Source organism: Labeo rohita, chromosome 5, assembly GCF_022985175.1.
Source record: "Labeo rohita strain BAU-BD-2019 chromosome 5, IGBB_LRoh.1.0, whole genome shotgun sequence".
NCBI lineage: Eukaryota > Metazoa > Chordata > Actinopteri > Cypriniformes > Cyprinidae > Labeo > Labeo rohita.
In genome coordinates this window covers 44,608,254-44,634,077 of record NC_066873.1, presented here as the reverse complement: position 1 = coordinate 44,634,077, position 25,824 = coordinate 44,608,254, and the positions used below count along the sequence as shown (strand labels likewise).

At 32.9% G+C, this 25,824-nt stretch overlaps 1 protein-coding gene across 1 annotated transcript; it reads right to left on the bottom strand.

The window, feature by feature from the left end:
- ca4a (carbonic anhydrase IV a) lies at positions 1 to 21,166 on the bottom strand. The gene is made up of 8 exons (XM_051110158.1): positions 21,031 to 21,166; positions 8,356 to 8,400; positions 8,095 to 8,259; positions 7,667 to 7,812; positions 6,562 to 6,654; positions 6,388 to 6,454; positions 5,059 to 5,222; positions 1 to 2,069 (listed from the first exon to the last, which is right to left on the bottom strand). The coding sequence occupies exons 1-8, from the start codon at positions 21,089 to 21,091 to the stop codon at positions 1,890 to 1,892; spliced, it is 921 nt and encodes a 306-aa protein (XP_050966115.1). The 5' UTR covers positions 21,092 to 21,166; the 3' UTR covers positions 1 to 1,889.
- Positions 21,167 to 25,824: the final 4,658 nt, after the last annotated feature.

Here is a 25,824-nt window from a genome sequence, read left to right as displayed (position 1 = left end):
TTTGAACAATAATACACATAAACAACAGCGCTTAGATAAACAAACATACATACATGTGTAGAAAAATGATAAACATATAAAGATAATATCGATGTGCGTCAGCAGTACAGAAGTTGCACGTTTCCCTGTTTGTTGAGTCTGAACGGCCCTTACAGCAAATACTAATCTTCATATTCATTTTCTCCAGCGAGAGCATCAATGCATCACGTTTAGTGCGCCTGAGACCCTCAAAGTTTATAAAACACAAATCATGTGTCCTCACAACAGACTCAAACTAAAACTCACTGATATACAGTATACGTTTGTACGCAAGATGCATGACTTCAGACGTCTACAGCAAGTCCAGATGTGTGTAAATATCATGCCACAGCCTGTAAGTGTTGTGAAATTGTAGTTAATTTCTCGTCACAGAGAACTCATCACTTTCATTTTGACTGTCTTTACTGACTAGCAAAGGTTTTTATGTGTCTATGAAGCAATGCATGTCTGGGTTAAACTTAGAAATGCCAATGCACTTGGTTCCCCCTTTTTTTTTTTTTCTTTAGTTCACTCACTCGGCTCATTTTTATACTGCCGCTCAAAGTTTGGGATCAGTAAGACTTGTAATGTTTTTTAAAGAAGTGTCTTATGCTCATCAAAGGTGCATTTATTTGATCAAAAATATAGAAAAAAACAGTAATATTGCAAAATGTTGTTACAATATAAAACAATGGGTTTTATTTTAATATACTTTAAAATATAATTTATTCTTGTGACGCAAGGCTGAATTTTCATCAGCTGTTACTCCAGTCTTAAGTGTCACATGATCCTTCAGAAATCATTCTAATATGCTGATTTATTATTAAAATGATCAATGTTGGAAACAGTTGTGCTGCCAAATATTTTTTCTTTTGAAACCTGTGATGAATAACAAGTTAAAAAGAACAGCATTTATTCAAAATATAAATATTTTCTAACAATGTAAATCTATGCTATCACTTTTTATTAATTTAACACATCCTGGGTGAATAAAAGTATTCATTTATTCAGCATATTAGAATGATTTCTGAAGGATCATGTGACACTTAAGACTGGAGTAACTGCTGATGAAAATTCAGCATTGCAACACAGCAATAAATTATATTTTAAAGTATATTCAAATAAAAACCATTGTTTTATATTGTAAAAAACATTTTGCAGTATTGCTGTTTTTTTGTATTTTTGATCAAATAAATGCAGCATAAGAATCTTCTTTAAAAACCATTACAAGTCTTACTGATCCCAGATTTGAGCAGCAGCAGTACATATATAAATAAATGTCTAAATTATTATAAATAATATCATACAGTGTATATGCTTATATATACACCTACATATGTCAAATAAAATTCTCGATTCTTAATTAAATAACTCGATTCCCTTTTTGATTGAATTTGGTGTGAAACACACCATGAAAGTGTCAACACAATTAATGTGTGTATTTGTGTGTTTGCTATATCTGCGTTTCATTCTGATCTGTTCTCGCGCTCTGTGACCTTTTCACCCTTGACCTCTGTGACCTTTCACCAGTAGAGTGCTGATCATCGTTGTGTGTGTTATTAATGTACATGTCCAGCACATGAAAGCCTCTGTAAATATAGCCGGTGTGTGTGTTTTGGCAGGTGTCTATAACAGATAAAGGTCATGCATTTATTCCCTGCCAGACCTTCACAGAGGGTTCGAGCAGCTTTAGTCCAGCTCCTATTGATAGCTATGAACACACGTCTACTGGTCATGCAGTCGACAGATTTCTACACTAACTACTCTAGTGTCCTGTAGAAACGTCTCGTTTGTGGTTGTATTCTGTTGGTCCGTTGATTGGATGAGAACTCATTGTGTCGATTGTGTGCCGGTAACGAGTCAGTCTTGCACTAGTTTGGACGGGACAGGCCGAACGCTGCGCAGATGGAGGCCAGAATCAGGACGGCGCTGGCGGCGATCGCTGCGCTGCTGGATCGGTAAACCACACGTCCGTTACGCGGCTGAACGGGTCTGAACGTTCCCACCATTGGTTTCCCATCATGGAACTTCAGGGTGGAAAAGGCCCGAAGCTGTTTGGAGACACATAATGATCATGCAGGTTCAAAAAGGTGACAGGAAGTTCATTTTTGGGAGAGCTGGCCCTTTAAGTGCTCATTTAATAAGTCATAGTAGAGCTAATGGTTGGTTTTGGAAGTAAAAACCCCATTTATTTTCTCCATAAAGGAATTTTTTTTAATGATAACTTAAAACAGACCTATTGTAAAGCTACAACATTGTAAAAAAACAAATTGTTGAGTCAACTTAAAATAATTTTTTTACCCGAATTTTAAATTCAAAATTTTAAAAAGTTTTGAAATTTTGTTTAACATTTTAAACAACTCAAAAACGCTTAGTCAACTTGAAATGTTAAATTGTAAGTGACAGCGTAGATATTTTAGTTGATTCAACTCAAATATCTCAAATATTCAAAATTCAAATATTCAAAATTTTAAGGCAGCCGAGTAACTTACCCAGCTTTTAAGTTTAACAAACCAAATTGTTTAAGTCAACTCAAATATCTAAGTTGTCACTTAGTACAACTTAACATTTTAAGTTGACTAAACTTATTTGAGTTGATTGAACTTAAACTTTTAAGGCAGCAGGGTAACATATGATTTTAAGTGGACTTAACAAAATGTTTTGTTTTTTACCGTGAAGGTTGTTATTCAATGGTATATGCTTTTGCTGAAGCATTATTTCAACTTATCTTTTAAAGAATCGTATTTAACAGTGGAATTCCTGATGGAAAAACTACATTACCCATGATTCTGCAAAATAAAACAAATCAAAACAAGCAAATGAACTACTTGCACAAAATCGTACAGCTCAGTTATTTCTGGTTATGTACATTTTCAATACGCTGTAATCATCTAGTTGACTTAAACGCCTAATAAAATTTGATTTTGTGGGATGATTTTAAATTCGCAAATTTTCAGAGACAGGAGAAGACATATTCTGATGATTACTGAGTACAGAATTTTCCAAACTCAACAGAACGTGAAGATTTAATACAACATAAACCGATTTGAGAAAGCGGTGGCTGGTAATCGTAGGTGATTGTTCACCACAGGGTGTCAGTGCTCTATAATGGCCTAATCGTGACGCTGCAGTTTGTGAGATCTGATGAATAAACCTTTATTTATCAGTATTAAATATGTTAGTCACTATTCTGTGTCCTATTCTGTCATCATTTCACTGTATGTAGTCTAATGCCAAAATATGACTTCAGAATGTTAGAAATTATTTAAATGTTTAACATTGTTACCGCACATTCATTCAGCCATTTTAATCAATGGAATAAGCAGTAGGGGATCGGAATAAGAGCGCCAATGCACACAAACAAATTAGCCATGGTTTCGCTACAAATAAAAGCAAAAATCGCAATTGAAGTTAAACCATATAACAGCAAATTCATCAGGTATGAATTATGATCAGTAAAAGAAAAATGCAGTTCATGAGAATGCAGCAGGTTAGAATGCACATACTGAAGGGAAATATATTTATAGTAACCTTTCAGCAGGTTGAAAATGATTCATATGTTTATATAAAGAAATGCCAGCCCTAAAATATAATAATAATTCGCGTCCTCGTGAGAAACTGTCTGTATGTAGGTGCGCCGAACGCTTTCCGGAAACGCCCGAGCCGTAACAAGTAGAACGCAGAAGTAGTTGTGCAAGTAGTCCATTGTGCTAAAACAACTCTTTAGAGTCTTTAGAATCAAACTGCAGTTGGGTTATTTTGATTAAGTAAAAAATAATTGTAAAAAATACAGCTAACTAATAAAAACATAACATAATAAAAAAAGATGTTATTTGAACATTTAAAAAAAACAGAGTTAGCTAAAACTACAAAAAAATAGAAACAAAATAAACATTATCTGAAATAAAATGAAAAAAAAAAAATATATATATATTTTTTCAGCTATTTCTCATTTTCATGAACTAAAACTGAAATAAGAATGAATGAAAACTATATGGATTTTTTTTTAATGTAATAAAAATGACAAAAGCACACAACAAAATTTCTAAAACATTTAATAAAAGCAGTACAAGTGAAAGCAGAAAATATATTAAAAAAAAAAACTTTTTCAAAATATGAATTAAAAACTATACTACTACTTCAATAAAAAAATATATATGAATAACAACTTTATATTTTTCTGTTTCTTATTTGCTTCATGGGATTGTAGTTCTTTGTTGTTGTTGTTGTTTTTTCAAATAATTTCAAATAATAATTTTCTAAAATAATAAAATGCTTTTTTGCTTCCAAAAAAGTCTGTGACAAAGACTTTTTAAAAATCCCTATGGGAAAAATGAATGGAAAAATGCCAATGCCAAAAAATAAATAAATAAAATAAAAAACAAAAAAAGTGCACAGGCACCAAGATTCTGAAGTTTTGTTCAAATAATTGTGACCCTGGACTGCAAAACCAGTCTTAAGTATCACGGGTATATTTGTAGCAATAGCCAAAAATACATTGTATGCATCAAAATTATCGATTTTTCTTTTATGCCAAAAATCATTAGGATCTTAAGTAAAGATCATGTTCCATGAAGATATTTTATAAATTTCCTACCATAAATATATCAAAACATAATTTTTTATTAGTAATATGCATTGCTAAGACCTTCATTTGGACAACTTTAACAGTATTTTTAATTTATTTTTGATTTTATTATTATTATTATTATTTTTTGCACCATCAGATTTTAGATTTTGATGTATAAATCTCAATTTCAAAAAATCTGACCCTCATGACTGGTTTTGTGGTCCAGGGTCACAATTGTTGTTTTCATCTTAAATACATGCAATGTGCATAAAATGGTTATTTATATACATAAATATAACGGCAAGACATAGCATTGCATTTAAACGAATAAAACATTCTCTCCTCCATCATGTTTAAAGTTTATGGCCCGTTCAACTTGGAAACTCCAGAATCAAAATGATCTCTGAGTTTAAACATGACTACAGTTATTTGCATTTAGGATAATGGTGTGAAGGCAGCATCAATCGTACCTGTTCTCTGTCGAGGGGAATGGGGTTTTCAAACACCGTCCACACCACAGCCTCTGTGCAACCCGGTGTGGTTAGTGATCCGTCGTACCGGTAATAGTTAGTCATGTTGGATTCAGGCGGAATGAGTTGATTCAGAGAGACCTTACGAAGCGTCGTGTTTCCATCTGTGCAAATGAAAAATGAGTCATTCAGACAGCTGTGTGATGTGAGCGCATGAATGTGTTCACAGATTTGTTAAAGAATGTCTCTTCTGCTCACCAAGGCTGTATTTATATGATCATAAATACAGTGAAAATTGTGAAATATTTTTACAATTTAAAATAGCTGTTTTCTAGGTGACTACATGATAAAATGTAATTGATTTCTATGATCAAATCTGAATTTTGAGTGTCGCATGATCCTTTAGAAATCATTCTAATATGCTGATTTGCTGCTCAACAAACATTTCTGACTATTAGCAATGTTGAAAACACTGCTAATCCAATCCAATGTTTTTTGCGGAAACTGTGATACCATTTATTTTTTGAGAATTTTTTGATGAATAGAAAGTTTTAGCTTTTAAACAATAGTATGCATAATGCATAAAATTGATTCTAGAAATTTCTAGAATATTTCTAGAAATGCATAAAGTATCCTTTCGTGTTTAGAGTTAGTCTGCAGTAATTATCATTAGCTTTATTTAAAAAAAAAAAAAAACATATAAATTAAAAAAAACAATATTAACAAATTAATCAAATTAACAAATGAATCCTCTTCCCTAGATGTTATTCAGGGAAGACAATGGCATATACTGTATGTTTTTTTATTATTAAAATAATTTTAAAAGAAATACATTTAAAAAAAGTTAAAAGTGTGTAATTTCTTTGCTACTAACAGCACCAAGCGGAACAAAAATATAAAAATAAAGGTAATAAAGGTTGTTTCCAGATAGTCCTATTGTCCCTCAGGCTCACGTCATTGGTTGAGTCATAATTTGGCATGTCACGTCGCTCAAACAAACAGATCGATGTTATGAAAGCGTCAGTGTTTTTCTCTTCAGGAAGTTAGACTAGTCTAGAACATTAAACTGACACAATGCAAACTAGTTGAACACACTCTGAAGGGAATATTCCAGCATCTATTTATCTTGATTAGCGTGTTTTTGATGAATGCAGACAAACAAAAAATGCATTCACAGTGGAAAATTTGAGATTATTCAATTTGTTTAATATACAGGTTTCAAAAATGCACATAATATATCAAAGTCAAAATGGTTGTCTGTGCTAATCAACAGCATGTCACATATGAGATATCCCTGAAACATTGTTCAGTTTGAGGCTGTTTTCTTACTTGTATTCTGGATGCTGCGCAGGCCGTGTGTGAAGAGATCATACTTCCTGTTTGAGCTGCTTGACTCCTGCCAGATAGAAGTGATTTTATTTGTGGTTTTTCAATATATATATTTAAAATAATTTCTGAGCAAACCGAACAAACTCTTGATTTTAAAGCAGAAATGTTCCACACCTCATAGAAGAATCCCAGCACCGCGACTCCTGAAGGATCTCTGAGAGCATCTTCAAGTCTGTTGTATCTTTGTTTCATGTGCACAATATGCAGCTGTGAGAGTAAAATATATAACAATACATTTTTTATATTAAACTAAGAAGTTCTTCACACAGTGAATCTGATACATTGCTGAAAAATAATAAATATAGCAAAAATGTCAATAAAACATTTCTATACATTTTTTTTTTGTTCATTAATTTACATTTATTTATTCATGAATGAGATTTTATTTTCATTATTGTTTTTTATTTTATAAATTATACAGAATATATTATTAATTATAATTCTAAAAAAATATATATATATATATAAAAAAAGGAAGCGTTTAAAAATTATTTCACTTGCATTCTGCATTCTTCAACTTGAAAAGGTATGTTCAAATAATCCATTTAATGTCGAATAACTTTACAAAATAAGCAAAATAATTTTTTTCTTCACAAAATGTGTACTTTACACATAAAATCTGTAATAATTAGATTACAGATTTTATGATTACATTAAACATTATTTTTAAATTGCATTAAATCTGTAGATTTTATTTTTCATTCATTTACATTTATTCATTCATGAATGAACTGAGATTTTATTTTCATTATATTTTTTATTTTATAAATTATATATAATATATTATTAATTATAATTCTTATAATAAGCAAAATATTATTTTCTGTCACTGTTTGCATACAGTAAAGCACTCACAGATGAAGCGGAAAACATGCCTCATGTTTACATTTTCTTTCAACGCTGAAATCATTATTAGGCATAAAATTATTTCATGCATGTGAAAATGGGCTGAGAATTGAGCAAATAATTGTAATCTGGCTCCAATTCATGACTTTGTGGCAGATTCTTTTGCTGATTAAGGGAGAATACAAGACTCCCTCACCTTAAAAATTGTTGTCGAACACAAAAATGCTTCAAAATGCATCATATTTAATGAGAAATTGTGATGACATTAAGCAAAACAGACACTATTTTTGGAATCAGCAGCACAAAATGAGTAAGAAACAAGTGAATATGATGCAGTGATATAATGTTTTCATTAAAATGGTGTTGGACGTACTTCCATGGGATACTGCTCTCCATCAATGGTGTGTTCAGATCCAGGACCTCCGTCGGTGCCCCAGTGGAGGTGAAACTGCACGGCCTTGTACGTTTCTTCCAGGTTTCCTCCAGACACTGTGGCTGTGATGGGTATACTGACCTGAACTGAGATGAGATGGAAAACACAGTATTACAGTCCTGAATCTCACAGACCAGTTTGTTTCTTCTTCAGATTTGTATAAATGTCTCATTCCGTCACTTGCTCACCAATGGATCCTTTGCAGTGAATGGGTGCTGTCAACATGAGAGTCCAAACAACTGATAAAATCATCACAATAATCCCAAAGTAATTCACACCACTCCAGTCCATCAGTTATTGTGATGTTTTTATCAGCTGTTTGGACTCTCATTCTGACGGCATTCACTGTCCATTGAATGGACTCTTACCCGAGTGGCCGTTGTTCTTCATGGTGCTGTCGAATACGCTCTGATAGCCGGTGAATTTGAAAGGCGTCAGTCGCTCGTCCAGTTTGGTTTTCTTCGTCACTATGTTGATTGGTGACTGTCTGTTTTTCCCACAGTCTGCATTGACTTTACTCCATTGATCTGGTCCTTAGAGCAACATGGAGAAGTGATGTTAGATTTAGTTTAGATTGTCTAAATGAGTGGTGCATAAAGAGACAGAAATTGCACAGAGACTCAACTTACCTTTACAGTGGGAATCACAGCTCACTTGCGTCTGGTAGCACCAGTCTGTATGAGTATAAAAGATGAGATGCTTTATTTAGATCATTTCGCATTAATGCTTGATTTTCAGCAAATTCATGCATCTTTTGTTAATCAATATTCACACTAGATCTTAAAGGGAATTCTGGGATATTATACCACTGGTCAAAATTTGGAAGCGAGATTAAAAAAAAAAACTTTTTTTTTGAAAGAAGTCTCTTCTGCTCTCCAAGGCTTTAATTATTTGATTAAAAATACAGTAAAAACTGTAAAATTGTGAAATATTATTCCAAATCAAAAGCACTGTTTTCTGTATGAATGTATGTTAAAATGTAATTTATTCCAGTGATGCAATGCTGAATTTTCAGCATCATTACTCCAGTGTCACATGATCCTTCAGATAGACTACCATTCGAAAGTTTGTTGTAAGAAAAATAAAAAGAATAATAACACTTTAAATTGATTAAAAGTGACTGAAATTACTTTCAGTGTTACAAAGAAACATATATGCAATGTAATAACTGAACTCAAATAATAAGTGATAGTAATTAAACACCAAAGCGGCATATTAGAATGATTTCTGAAGGATCATGTGACATTGAAGACTGGAGTAATGATGCTGAAAATTCAGTACTGAATCACAGAAATAAATTATGTTTTACAATATATTGATGTGGAAAACAGTTATTTTAAATTGTAATAATATTTTAGTTTTACAGTTTTTACTGTATTTTTGATCAAATAAATGCAGCCTTGGTGAGCAGATGAGATTTCTTTCAAAAACGTTTTAAAAAGTAATTATTCCAAACGATTGACCGCTAGTGTATTAAACAAGTTATTAATTCTAATGACTTCATTCTATTGACTCGTCCCACAGGAAAACCTCTCCCTGCCGTTCACAATGAGCACAGACCATTGTTGTGGAAATTGTTGATAATGACAAAACTATCTTCATATTCTTAACAGAAATAACTAACGGGATGTTTTGAAGTGTCTCTGGAGACGTCTCTAAGAAATTATTCTGAATTTCGTGACCCTACATCTCCTTTCCAGATCCTGTTATTTTAGGAATTAAAGAGAAATGTCACTGATGACCCAAATGTTATTGCTTGGAAATTGCACTCGGGTCTCATTTGTTTTCCATTTGAGTCTTAGATGATTCTTCTGAAATGACTCGCAATGAGTCGCAAAGCTGCAAAATGTACGTGGAGCAGGTTTGATCATTTTATGAGAATTGTGTGAATTCGTATTGAGATCTTTGACTTTCAGTTGCAGTTACTGATGCACGTTTGAGACATTGCTGAGATCTAAAACGACTGGATATGAAGCTGGCCAGACATCTTTAAAGAGAAAGGAAGGTTTAAACACACTTCAGACAGACAAGGAAGGTCATTTCTTGTGTAATGCAAGTGATATTTCTCTTCCGCAAAGAACTTATTCTTTCATAAACTGATTTGATGACATCTCGTTGCCCTCTTACTCAGAATGAGTTTGCATGATCTTGCTTTTGACAATGATGACAAAGCATTTTTTTAAGGAAAGAATAACAGTAGGCGTCATTTTCAGCACAACACTTCCTTCTGCATGTGTTTTGTGAGTGATGTAATAAACTGGATAATGATCAGATTTAATGCATTTGACTCTTGTTTTTAAATGCCAATTTAAATGCCAATTTGCATGTTTTTAAGTTTTTTCTCCAATGTTTGCATGCCTGTAACTTAAGAAGTATTACAGATATCTTAATGGCCTTTTAGATATTGGGTATTAACAAACTTTCCTTTTGGCATCTTCATTTTTAGGGCCCCATGTAGTTCAGTTCGAGAGATATTGAAATTTCAATATGGCTCCAGGAGCAAACCGTTCAAATGTAGACATTTGTCAAAAACCAGATGAGGGACACCTGTGTAACATAAAAAATATAAAGGCGAGGAAGTTTTTAAAATTTGGTTGATTTGACATGAATTGACCCAATTGTTTTTTTCTCTTGCTCTCTCTCTTTATTATTTTTATTATCAAGAAAAAAAAATTCTCAAGAACTATCAATCAGAAATGGACTGCCTTAGAAGATATTAAATAACAGGTTAAATCAATAATAATAAAAAATAAATAAATAAATAAATAAATGTTTTTTTATTATTGTTATACATTATTATTCTCAAGAACTACCAAGCAGCTATAAATAAATACATTTGAATGAATAAAATAATTACATGAACAATGTTTATGTAACAAAGAATACAATTCTAAATATTAAAAAATATAATTCTAGATATTAAAATATTTTTACAAATTTGTCTCATTTTCACCATTTCTTTACGTATTTATCTATGAATCAAAAAATTTTTATACATATATAAAATGCATTTAAAATTTCCATTTCATTTGCATTTCATAGTTTTATAATAAACTCAAACTTAATGTGTTGCATATTTGTCAATCATGCATAAATAAAACCGGTTTCTGTAGTAGTAATATAAACTGGATGTGTTTTAAATGCAAATGCATATCATCATTTGAATAAATGCATTTTGAAAATATTATTATTTAAATAAAATAAATAGTCACAAATATTTAATAATAAATTGTGTCCACAAAACCAGTCATAAAGGTGAATTTTTTGAAATTGAGATTTATCCATCGTGAATAAATAAGCTTTCCATTGATGTATGGTTTGTTAGGATATGAGAATATTTGGCCAAGATACAACTATTTGAAAATCTGGAATCGCAAAAAAAAAAAAAATCAAAATATTGAGAAAATCGCCTTTAAAGTCGTCCAAATGAAGTTCTAAGCAGTGCATATTACTAATTGTACTAAGTGTACACTAAGTGTACAGCCACATTTCACCCTTTAAATTATTAGTTTGATTATATTTCTTTATAAGTGCATTAGTATTTCATTGTTCACACTTGGATTGACCTCGTCAAGCTTAATAGTTCATGGCTTTGGCATCAAACTTGTTTTTAGCCACTTGTCAATCATATTTATCATTTCATGTTTATTAAACTCTTCCCCGATTGTTCGCTTGTTTTGTTTTGCTCTGTCACAAACAAAGTATTGTTCCCACGTCTCCATCATTAGCTGTTATTCTCTGCCATTCAAATGCCTGTAATACACAGGAATTGCTTTTCTATTGTTCGTTAGCTGGACAGACACGAGTCGAGGGTCCGGCGCTCTATCTGTCTCTGCTATCTCACATAGACGACTCTTATTTTATTAATATTTCACAATGGAGACACATGTCTCCACCTCACATATATTTTGACTTAATCTCTGAACTCCAATATTTATGAAAAACACGCACGCCATTGAAACGAATGGGTCGGGTCGCCTCATTTGTTATTTCTAAGCTCAGTCCCACACTTTGAAATCCGGGTGCTGGATGTGAACGTTTTTTTCTCAGGAAGTGGCAGAGAAATGGCACCGCGGGCAGGTCTTTAAACCTCATCTGCGATGCCGTTTCCTTCTGCGGGCACATGATAATCGGCCTCACAAAGGACGGCACGAAAGTCAAAGCATCCACCTGACACAGACCTGCCGTCTCCAGAGCCAGATGAAAACCCCCAGCTTCTCCCCATGAGCCGTCTGGAGCACAAAGCCAGGAACGTGAGGTGATCAGCGCAAGGCTGTGATCAAAACAGCAGGACGTGTGAACCGGCCATCCTTCCTCATTGTGTGCTGCCTTTACCCAGAATGCACATGATATCATTTCCCTCACAGAAGCATCTTAGGATGAACGTAAGTGCAACAGTCGGTTCTGAAAGTAAAAACTATATTTGTTTTCTCCATAGGGAAGTAGATTTTTTTCTTATGACGCATTATTATTTGTACAGAGACAGTTTCAGTCCCTCCCCAACCAACTGGAAACAGACTCCCTAAGAAGATATTAAATAAAAGGTCCAATCATTCAATAAATCAGGAAAATGAATGAATGAATAAACGGGTCATTCCATGGCAACTCAACCAGGGGTCCCCAGTGATTTTTTTTTGAAGAAAGATAGGCATGTATAATGATGATAGCCAAAATATTACTTGTCATTGATCAGTATTTACTGAGTAATCCACTATTTTGTAGAGGGAGTTCAAAATGACAATTTTCACCTGAGATTCAGAGCCAAATTACACGGGGTTAAAAATGACTTTAGAAAGATGGCAGCAGCATCATGTTGGATGAGATTGGTAGGTCTGTTGACTTTATCAATCTTTGTTGCATTATTTGCCAATGGTGACCGTTCAAAAATGGGGAAACAGCACTTTTTATGTTTTTTCTCCAAAGTTTGCATGCCTGTAACTCATTAAAGCATTAAAGATATCTTAATAGTCTTCTAGATATTGGGTCTAAACAAACTTTCCTTTTGGCGTCTTTATTTTTAAGGCCCTGTATGGTTCAGTTTCAGAGATACTGGAATTTCAATATGGCTCCAGCAGTAAATCATTGAAATGTACACATTTTCAGTGGTCAAAAACCAAATGTGGGTTACCTGTCTAATATAATACAATAATATATAATACAGGGTCACCTGTCTAATATATATATGTAAGCCAGGAAACTTTTTAAAATTTGGTTGATTTGACACAAATGTAATTTTTTCATTTGCGTTTGATTTTTTTCTCCTCTACTTTTTATTATTTCTATTATCAAGAACAAGTGATTTGTTTTTTCAAGAAGAAATGGACTGCCTTAGAAGATATTAAATAAGTTAAATCAATAAAAATAATAAATAAATGTTTTTTAATTCTTTTAATTTTTTTTATTCTTTTTTATTTTTTATTCTTCATTTTATTTTTTATTCTCAATAACTACCAAGTATTTATAAATCAAAAAGTTATATGCTTTTTACAGTTTCAGTCTCTCCCCAACCAAGCCTAAACATACTGCATTAGAAGATATGAATTAAAAGGTCACAATTAATACAAGTAAATAACCTAAGTAAATTAAAAAAAAAAAAAAAAAAAAAAAGCATTTTAACAATACCTACTTTTAGATCGGTTGTTAAACAATGGTATATACTTTTTAACTTAGTTTAAAAAAATTGTGTTTAAAGGCGCATTATGTGGTAAAAAAAAACTACATTACCCATGGTTCTTTACAGAAAATTCCACCATTCAGAGTCACATTGTGCAAATTGTGCCAAAAGAGCTCCGCCCACTCCTGTAAAGCACTGCAAATTGAGTGCATAAATTTTTGTATACATTTTTTGTAATAAACTTAAAATATATTGTTCCTAATGATACAATCAACAACTTTGAATAGTTTTAGATTTCTCTATTTGATGGTGTCATTTGCAGTAGGGTTGTAGTTCTTCATCTTTTTGTCCAATTTTCAAATTTTTGCTTCAAATGCTTCAAATCACAGTTTGTACTGTCATGATTCTCCTTGTAGCACTTTTGTAAATTCTTGGCCATTTGTAAATTTTATGGGTCTGGCTTCTGGTCTCATCCGCATCCAGCTGTTTTTATCTGTACAAAACAGCTCGTTTTGCTGCTTGATATTGCAAAGGTGTGTCTTACTGTGTAATTTTTTAATGTTTTATCTTAATAATGAACACACTGGTTTGCAGTGCAAACAGTTTTACCGTTTAGTGCATGTTGTTGTTATTCTGGTTATTTCCCTACAGTGGCTAATAAACCAGAAGAATAAGGTAGATAAGAAAATTGAAGAAAAGAATGGAAAAATACTTCTAGAACCAATGCTGCTGAAAAAGTGGGCGACACTAGTGCAAACATTCATGCTTTGATTGCTTGTGAGCATACTGTAAACGTAGATCAAAGATTGTGTCTGTTGATCAATAAGAAGTAATTTGGCTTTAAATGAGCAGGTGTTATAAAGGTATGTATCGGTCTCAGTTATCATTAACCGCATCGAGTCCTGTGCGCACATCAGTGGAGAACAATACCTGCCTGTTGACTGATATGAATTAACAAACAGACTTTGATCTTTAGAGCGGCACGAGAAACAAAGTGTCACAGTGGTTCACAGTAATATCTCAAAGAGCCACAGACTCAACACCGTGGCTGAACAACAACACAAAAGACAAAGCAAAGAAAATACAGTGTCATGCACATAAACCAAAACAAATCCTGGCGTGAAACATAATCTGCTACGAGTCACACAATCAGTGCGTTTGCGATACATATCGTATGAACACGGGAATCTGCTTAGACACAGAAAGAGAGTTTCTGTGCAGAAATAAATACACATTTATACAACAATACTATACAACATAGGTGTGTTTAGGCAGCTGTTTAACACATTTGCTGAGGTTTACCTCATATTTACTACCTTTCATACATTCCAAAACCTGGAAATATGAATAAATAACACTACTTTTTGTTTTCTCAGTTTGAATTTATTCATTTACTAGATGCAAAACAAGTCAATCAGCCAATAAATGAATGAAAAGAAGGCAAGTGTGCGTTTAATTACGCTGGCTTGAGAAAACCACTGAAACTTACTGAAATCTGACTTAAACATAGTTATTATTTTTATTATTATTAATATTTTGAGACTAAAACTATTAACTATAACTCCTTCTAGACCTTTAACTGTGCAAGCTCTAAACCATCATGCTAATAACATGCTAATAATGCTAACAACATGCTAGCAATATGCTAGTAACTTGCTTATGTTAGGAACATGGTAATAACTTTCTATTCATGCTAGAAACATGCTAGCAACATGCTAGTAACTTGCTAATCATGCTCAAAACATGGTAGCAACATGCTAGTAACTTGTTAATTATGCTAGAAACATGCTAGCAATATGCTAATCATGTTGTAAATATGCCAACAACATGCTACTCATGTTAGAAACATGCTAGTAACTTCCTATTCATGTAAGAAACATACTAGCAACATGTTAATCATGTTAGAAACATGTTAGCAACATGCTAGTAACTTGTTAACCATGCTAGAAACATGTTAGTAACTTGCTAATCATGTTTAAAACATGCTAGCAACATGCTAGTAACTTGTTAATCATGCTAGAAACATGTTAGCAATATGCTAATTATGCTAGAAACATGCTTGCAACATACTAGTAACTTGTTAACCATGCTAGTAACTTGCTAATCATGTTCAAAACATGATAGCAACATGCTAGTAATTTGTTAATCATGCTAGAAACATGCTAGCAATATGCTAATTATGCTGAAAACATGGTAGCAACATGCTAGTAACTTGTTAATCATGCTAGAAACATGCTAGCAATATGCTAATTATGCTTGCAACATACTAGTAATTTGTTAACCATGCTAGAAACATGTTAGTAACTTGCTAATCATGTTTAAAACATGCTAGCAACATGCTAGTAACTTGTTAATCATGCTAGAAACATGCTAGCAATATGCTAATTATGCTAGAAACATGCTTGCAACATACTAGTAACTTGTTAACCATGCTAGTAACTTGCTAATCATGTTCAAAACATGATAGCAACATGCTAGTAATTTGTTAATCATGCTAGAAACATGCTAGCAATATGCTAATTATGCTGAAAACATGGTAGCAACATGCTAGTAACTTGTTAACCATGCTAGAAACATGCTAGCAATATGCTAATTATGCTGAAAACATGCTTGCAACATACTAGTAACTTGTTAACCATGCTAGTAACTTGCTAATCATGTTTAAAACATACTAGCAACATGCTAGTAACTTGTTAATCATGCTAGAAACATGCTAGCAATATGCTAATTATGCTGGAAACATGGTAGCAACATGCTAGTAAATTGTTAACCATGCTAGAAACATGTTAGTAACTTGCTAACCGAAATTGCACTAAGAAGGGAGCTGCCTATGTAGACAGTGAGGTTTGTGTCACATTTTCTGTCTTTCTTAATTAGGTTGAGCCAGTATTTCAGCATGTCATTATCAGTGTTGGGGAGTAACTAATTACATGTAACGGAATTACGTAATTTAATTACAAAATAAATGTAATTGTAAAAAAATAAGAAAAAATATGTAATTAAATTACAGATACTTTTGAAAAATGCCAGTGATTACAAAAGGGATTACATCTGAATTTTTTCACATACCCACCCCCACTTACAGATTTAACTGACTTCTTTTAAATTGCATTGACTGCTCTAAAATGAGACACCAGTGTTTCAGGAGTTTAGGACACAGAACAGGACACATGCTTATTCGATAACTGTTTTATTTCCTATTTGGGTTTATGCATAAACTTTATTTTTTAAGATTGTTTTTTCCAAGGCATTGTTAGATGCTAGTGTTTTCTGTCATAACTATGCAAACATTTGATTTCAAACCCAGTATCATAGCTATTTCTTGTTATGATGTTATTTATATTATGATCTTGTTATGACATATAGCACAACTGCGCTCACGGTGACCCGAGTTCAATTCCCACTCGAGATCCTTTGCCGATCCAGCTTCTCTCTCTCCTCCCAGCTCTTTCCTGTCATCTCTCTACTGTCCTATCACAATAAAAGGCATAAAAAGCCCAAAAATATAAGTAAAAAAAAAAGTCAGTGCTATATGCTTTTATGATTTATATGATTTTTCTTGGCGAAAGCTTTGCGTTTTGTTAGCTAATAAAATATTAAAGCTTAATTCAATATTATGTGTACAATTTCTTAATTCTGTCATCCTGGTATCGTGGACTTGCTCTATTGTTTCATACAAACGCAGCTGCTGCCATTTTTTTTTTTTTTTTTTTTGTACATTGTAATGGATTATAAGATAACTAACAAACTAGTACTACTACTTAATTATTTATGTGGTGAAATGTTGTGTAAGAAAACTGGTATGACTGCACTGTATCCCTAAAATATCTAGTTTGAACCTGCCATTTGCTTGCAACTGATTTCTTCATGGAAGCTTTGTGTTCAAATATTTCAACTCAGATCAGTGTTTCATGTCTAATAATTTTGACACGAAACATCTAATAATCTATCAAGCAGCTGAGTAATAAGTGGGATAATGTACATTCAGACAATTGTTATCGCAAAATAAAGATGTATATTATCCCTTACTTATTATAATCTTAATTCAAGTGATAAAGGATTTTGAAAGTCTGACAGTAATCAGTGTTGAGTGCTACTGTAAGGTTACCTCTGCCTGGTTTAAATGTTTCAAAATGATTAACAGTTGAAAAAATTTGAAATTTAGAAAAGTAATCAAAAAGTAATTAAAAGTAATAAGTTACATTACTTTAATAAAGTAATTGAAAAGTTACACTACTTATTACATTTTAAATCAAGTAACTTGTAATCTGTAACCTATTACATTTCCAAAGTAACCTTCCCAACACTGGTCATTATGCAGTTCTTTAGTGCAGCATGTAAATATTCCCACTGGCTTCATTAGTACCACTTAAGGTGCCATTTATAAACCATATTGACGTTTATTGACCTTTAATTTAGTTAGCTGCCATTTAGCAGATGCTTTAATTAAAAGTCATTTACAGTTCACTCCACCTCCAGGTTTCACCAGAGGGACTCAAGCTGTGATACAGCAAGTGTGTTGATCAAGGGCACAAGGAATCAGCAGTGAAGCTGCCGAGCTTTCTTTAACCTCTTGAGTGCATTACCGATCACTATTAGATAATCAGTTACTAGCAATGCTGATATGAAGATTAAAGTCATTGTATGTTCTACACACGCTCTTTTATGCAGGCATAAAGCGTTTCATTCACATACAGCTGCATTAGAAAGTATATTTGGATGCTTAAGTCACTTAAAAATGTCTGAATGTCATTGCATTAGAAATGATATCAATCAAATGCTGCATGATTCCTGTTCGCTAACGTCATCATTTTCAAAGTTTTAATCACATTAATTAATCATGTCAAAGCAGCTTTACACTGAATGTGTCAGTGTTTACATCTAAGTGAATGTAACATGAAACCAGGAGATTATATTTTAATGTCTTTAAGCTAGTCATTTACATCAATTATTTACATTAATTGACACTTGCTTTGATATTTTGTTATCTAACACTGAGACATTTTTATGTGTGACTTCATTGTCTAAATACGTTTTGGCACTGCTGGAATTAATCTGTCAATCATGAAAGTTTAGGTTCTATCATTTGTTGTATGTTTCAACAGGCTTTCAATTGTTTCAATAACCAAAAAAAAAAAAAAAAAGACAAGATCAGGCCTCCTATTTATAATAACCTCCCGGGAACAGAAATAGCATTGCATCTAAAAAAAAAAAAAAAAGAATTACTTATCAGTTTATTGTTCATTTAGCCTTTCCCAAAGTGTATTTTTGAAGCTAGTTTTTAAAACTCTTTAGTAACCACAAAACAAGGCAAGGTTAGAACGCGAATTTACACTTGCCGATCGCGAACAGAAATCGCGTTTGTTTTTAGAGGTAACCGTAGCAACAGTACACTGCTCAGTACTTTGCGTCCAAAAATCAAGTCATAAATACTGTAATTATTTAGCCCTTTGTTGTTTTTCATACCTTTAAATAACAACAAAACATGACAAATTCAATCCCACCTATTTTCTGCCGGTATATAGACAGTAATACAAGTACGTTGCTCCAGTACTTTAAGTCTAAGAAAAAAGCAAAAACACTCAAAGTGTACTATTTTTATATAGCCTGCTTCGACTAGCTTTTCAAACAATTCAGTATAAACAAGACAAGTTTAAAACGTGAATTTACACTTGGCGGTAAATAAACGATCCTGAACAGAACTCGCGTTTGTCTTTAGAGGTAACCATAGCAACAGTACCTTGCGCGTAGTTTGCTTCTGATAATCTAATCATACATACTATAATTATTTATCCATTTTGTTGTTTTGTTTTTTTTTTTTCATTTTTTTAAATAACAACAAAACATGACAATTTCGACCCGCCTATTTTCACGTGGCGGTAAACACAGAACTCACGTTCCTCTTTTTTTGGAGGTAACCATAGTAACAATACATTGCTCATACACTTCATGTCTAAAAAAGGAAGCATAAATACTGCAAATATTTGTCACTTTACAAGACAAGTTTAGATTTACACTTGGCGGGAAACGATTGTGAACAGAAATTGCGTTTGTTTAGAGGTAACCATAGCAACTGTACGTTGCCCGTCCGAAAATCGAATGTATTTATTTATCCTTTTGTTGTTTTTCATACCTTTAAATAACAACAAAACATGACAAATTCAACCCGTTTATTTTCACGTGGCGTAAATAGACATAAATTACGTTCATCTTTTTTGGAGGTAACCTAAAAAAAAGCAAAAACACTCATTATTGATCACTATTGTTCATTTAGCGGTCCTCAGAGTGTACTATTTTTATATGTTTCAACTAGCTTTTCAAACGTTTCAGTATAAACAAGTTTACAACACTCGGCAGTAAATAAACGCAACAGCAACAGTACGCTGCTCAGTACTTTGAGTCTAAAAATGGAACAAACAATGTAGCCTAGTTATTTATTCTTTTGTTATTTTTCAGACCTTTAAATAACAAAACATGACAAATTCAGTCCCGCCTATTTTCATCTGGCGGTAAATGGAAATCACGTTCCTCTTTTTTTTAGGGGTAACCATAGAAACAGTGCTCTGCTGGAAAACTTTGCAACTGAAAACCAAATGCTGTAATTATTTATCACTTTAGCGTTCATTTACATATCATTGGCGTTTTGAAAGGTCTTTAAAACTTATGACGTTTGGTGTACAAAGGGCGCCAAAGGACAAAGTCGGTTGCACGTGACGAACCTGAACAGATCGCGCACCGAACATTTCTACAGAAAGTCATCGTGTGATCGGCAGACTGAATGCAGGTGCAGCTCTAGTCACGAATGATGGCGCTTCAGAGCTTTATCGAGCGCGTTACGTTGGCAAACACTCTGGATTTTAGGAGCTCGTCCTACAAAAGGGACAGGGAACAGACCGAGTGTCCTTGAGCAGAAAGAAAGATGCTGCTTCCTCCTTCCTCCAGAAAAAGAGGCAGTGCGCAGGATTTATTTTTTTTCCCTGACGGACGTTTTTAGGGTTCGAGCTCCGTGCGTAAGATGACACTGAAGGTTCTTCTAAATTTACAAGATTAATAACTCTCTGACAGTCTGCCTAGGTAAGCTATATGCGAGTTTTATGTGCGAATTACAACAGACATTGTATGAATAAAGTCAAATACATGTTTTGAGTATGAAAAGTTGGATCATCTTTATTTTTTGGGTCTAAATAAAATTCTTATTTGTTAAACAAATAAATAAAGATAAAAAAACGTTAAAATGCATCATGCGTTTTTCCATTGTGTAGGCTACTTTTGAAAAGCTCGAGGTCATTTTTACTGAAATTACCTGTCATTATTTCTATTTAAAAAAAAAACTAATTTCAGATATGAATCACTGACAGTGTGCATAAAGGAAATATAGACTCAGCAGCTTTTTGAACTAGAAAGATTTGTAATTATAACCGCTTGAGTCAGTCCGTTCACCTTTAAATGATGCACATTCGTTATAAATGAATACTAATACATTTAATCTAGATCTAAAGTCATTCAGTAAGTTTAATCTGATCAGAGCTAGATGCCCTTATTGATTTATGATCAGTTGGTTTTACCTGCAAAACACTGAAAAACTTTTAGAGTTTTTAAATGAAATTGAATTTGAACGCATATGTGATGCATTAAGCACCATTGCAGCATCATTGAGTAGGCAGATGATGAATGAATGTACCGGACTCACCTGCACCGGTGCATGAATGCAGAATCAGTGGCAGAAGATAAGCTGAAAGCAGACACCGCATTGTGAAAGTCCTGTGACTCCAGCAATGAGACTCGACCAAATGTTACCCTTTGAGAGTGTGATCGTCTCTTATATAGTAATATATCTATCAATGGAAAGGATGGAATCTGCTGGCCCCTCCCATCACATTCCTCTAATGTCGAGAGCATCACAACACCCTTGTTTCATCACGTTATGTATTAAATAGGCTCATTATTCCTACTAAATACTAAGAAACTGTACTTAGACATGCATCTATCTATCTTGCTAAAAGTCATTTAGTCAGATCTGATAAATACCAGTACAGTGACAACACTCACCTGTGTGTGATATATTGAGTATGCAAGTTAAATCAACGATAATGCATACTGTTGAAAGTAGGAAAATGCCTTTTTTTTATCCAAATCAACTTACAGTTTACATAAACTTACATTTATTTAATGCATTCTATTATAAGTATGAAAATGTCTTTTAAAAATATACATATAAAAAATAAAATCAACTTACGGTTTACATAAACTTACATGTATTACAAAGACAATCCAACTGTATATGGCAGCATATGACAAAAAAAAATCCTGCTCAATCTCAGAGCATCTTATTCAAACTTTGTATTTTTATTATTACTTATTTTTCCAAATTGTAATTAATCAATGCATGAATAAATGGCACTCGATATTGGATTATTCCAACTGAGATCCCTAATAAAGGTTCCTACAGTATTTTTGTTCCAGCGTGTATTTTATAAAAATGAGGAAAATTCTGTCAGGAAGTAGGAAGTGTTAAATTATTGTAACTGTTTTACTGCCTCTGATCATGTGCTGTAATCTTACTGAGCTGTAAGTTGTAAACATATTTCTGAGTTTCAGATGAAAACACACTGCACATCGTTTTATAGTTTCCTGCGTTACTCATATACTTCATAGTGTGTACATGTGAGATTATTATATCTTGTGTAAAGTTACTTAAGTAAACACCTGCTTTATGCAGTTATGCATATAGACCAGCTGAGGGCAATGAAAACAGTCATTAATGTGGATTTGGTGACATCTAATGGCCGGTTCGCAACGACTCAAAGCGTACAACCTACTAATAGTCTACAGCAGTACTGCTGATAATACAAGCAGCTAGTGTATGTATTTGTTTGTTTATTTTGTTCTTCATTACGTTTTGTGAGAGTTCAAGATGTATTTTCCCATCAGTTTTCTTTAGGGATTTGCAAAAAAAAAATAGCACTCTTTTTTTTTTTTTTTTTTTTTTTTTTTTTTTAATTTCACATATACAAATACATCTTAAAGGTGCTAATGTAACATTTTCATCCAGTCAAATGTTATGTTGGTTGTATATTTTGGGATGTTTGTGTAAAGTTAAAAAAAAAAAAAAAAAAAGAAGCAGGAAGTGTATCGGGACCAGTATACAAGTATATACGAGTTCCAAAAAGTTATATTTCTTATAAGTTTCTTATAAGTCTGTTTTGTTCCTTTCCAATCACGCTCTTTAAGGCAGGACGGATTCTGACTGGATGTTATTGTTTTTATATTTAAAATTTTAGAATGATCTTTAAAATTATATATATTTATTTCTGTTATTTTTATATATCGTTTTTATTGTACTTGTCAGAATCGACCGTCCACTTTCGGTTTTTCTTAAATGTTCTAACTAGGGATGGGCGATACCTCGTATTTTATTTTCGATCCGATACCGATATTTTCAAGCCAAGTATCATCAATATCAATACCGATACCTATACCTCTAAACTAAACTGATCTTTTAAATTATTAAAAGAATAAAATCAGTAATTATACTTACTTAACATTATATTTGAAAGTCATGTGTTTTAAACATTTCATTTTTTTTATTTTATTATTTATTTTTTTTTTTTTTTGATAACACTGTCAGAAATAAAATGTACTAAAATTTTGTATTTTAGCTCTTTACTAGGCAGTAACCTCTAAGGTGCACTTTTCTTTTCCCCTAAAAGCCAGGGAGAATACTAGTACCATACAAGTACACACGCATTAAGGGTAGATAAGGTACAAAGGTGTACCTTGGAGGGTACCTGATGAAAAACAACCAGGGTGTTACATAAGTACTAAAATGTATAATAATAATAATAATAATTAGTAGTAGTAGTATTATTAATTATTATTACCATGGTTTTTGCTACAAATATGGTTGAAAAAATGTTCCTGTAGTGTTAACCATGGTAAAAGAAAGCAAGCCAAAAGAGGGAGTGTTAACCATGGTAAATTTGTTGTTACTGCAGTTTTACTACAAATAGTGTGGTTACTGTTGCAAACTGTGTTTTTTTTTTCTGTGTAAAAAGCTGCCAGGCTGTTGTACCCCTAAAGGCCAAACTTTAGCACAAATTGTTTCTTACAGACAGCAATTACAGGATATAACAACAAGTTTGAACTTTTAACAACCAGTTTGAATAAATTTACTTACACAAACTAACCTAATTAAAATAAATATTTCATGTACACTATACTGTTCAAAAGTTTGAGGTCAGTACGATTTTGCAATGTGTCTTTAACCATGCTAACCAAGGCTGCACTTATTTGAACAAAAAAAAAAAAACAGTAAAAACAGCGAGACTGGGAAAATGATCAATTAAAATAACTGTTTTCTATTTTAATATATTTCGAAAAATGTAATTTAAAAAGCATCTGTGATCAAAATTTTTTTAACATCATTACTCCAGTCTTGAGTGTCACATGATCCTTCAGAAATCATTCTAATATACTTTGCTCCTCAAGAAACATTTTTTTTTTTAAATAATGCTTTATAGTTCAATCCTACACAATAATTCGTTAATAGCCTGTTGTTCCTCTTAGAGGCATATTTTTTATACACCAAACTTCTTGTAAAATAAATAAAATTAATGGTTAAAAATGCACTTTAGAATCGATATTTTTATGTGAGGATCGATCCTTTCGATACAAAGTCAGTATCGAAAGTATCGATATTTCAGGATCGATCCGCCCATCCCTAGTTCTAACTTCCTCAGCAGCTGTGGTTGTGAGTGTTCAGATCAGAGGAGCCCAGTTCCTTTTTGATCTATTTCTTCCTGCAAAGTTCATCTAGAACCCTGATCAAACATACCTGAAGCAGCTAGTTAAGATCTTCAAGAATACCTGATGATTACAGACAGTAGGGCTGCACAATTAATCGAATTTCTACTTGTGATTACAATGACTGCGTTTACATGAACATCAGTAATCTAATTGTTTATCTTGTTCTGAATAAGACAATATTGTGATTAAGGTGTTTACATGAGCTGATTTTAGTATATTCCCTTCATGTTTCCGTTTTACATGTTATAGTACATAGACCGATTAATGGCACACGTCATTACGTCCCCATGCGACGCCATCTGACTTTCCCTCTAGAATTTCACGTATCAACATATAATGTAATTCGTATTCGTTATGGTGTCATATACCTTGGTGAAAAAACCAACATATGCTGGTAGGTAGGTTTTGATGCTGGTTTAAGCTGGTCCTTTGCTGGTTGACCAGCAAAAACCAGCAAAGGACCAGCTTAAACCAGCATCAAAACCTACCTAACCAGCATATGCTGGTTTTTTCACCAGGGTACAGTTTTGGGTTTTTCCTTTTTATTTAAAGCTTCAAGTGCAGTTAATTATTTGTCATGCTATCTGTGTAAACAAGTGATGACGGTCCTGTCGCAAAATGTAGCGAAAAGTCCTACATGACGGTAATGGTGATATTAAGGTGTGTACGTGTCTATACTGCATTTGGATAATGCGACTAAAATAGGAATACAATACGTCTTAATTAGATTTGTGTTTACTTCGAGTATGACTTTAGCTGGATTAAGGTCATCTCCGTTTACATGGTAGATTTTCAATCAGAGTATTGTCTTAATCGTGTTAAAATCGGAATATTGTTGTCGTGTAACCGTACTAAATTACAGATGCCACAATTATGTAATAGTTCAAAGGCACAAATACAAATATACATATATATATATATAGAATAATAATAGTCAACTTACATTATTCTGCTTTCTTAAGATGTGTGTGTGTGTGTGTGTGTGAGAGAGAGAGAGAGAGAGAGAGTATTTTTCCTGCAGGTTATCTTAAGGTTTTTTTCCCTTCATTGTTTTAATTTTTCAATTTTTACCTTTTTAATTTAAAAACATAAATAGGTCATTCTTAACATTGTATTTTTCCTTCATTTGATTTGTCAGTATCAGAATTCAGAAAAGTGGAGCAGGGCTGGGACTTTTTTTTAATGACTTATTTTTAAATTTAGCACTATTACAGATTCACATGGCTATTTATAAAATATTTTTAAAATCTTTTTAAATCTTTTTTTTTTTTTTGTTTTTTGTTTTTTGAAACCCAAAAGTGATTTTGTACAGAACTGGAGTCATGGGCTGTTATTATTAGGGGCCAAGCACCGAAGGTCTATGGCAGCCCATAGAACCGATTGCGGGAAAGTTGTGGAATTTGGCACACTGATAGAGGACAGTCCCAACATTAACCATAGCAAATTTGGAGTCTCTAACTCAAACTCTCTAGCGCCACCACTTGTCCAAAATTTCAATCAATTTATGCTAATAACTTTTGAACCATAAGGCACAGAAGGAAATTTCTTTTTTCCTCTGAATCCTTGGCTCATGCCGAGTCGAATGAAGTCCAAAATTCAAAAATTGTAAGGTTTAGTTTTTTTTCTATAAATGTTTGTTCGTAAAACATAATTTTTTCGAACTCGTTCTAGACGGTTT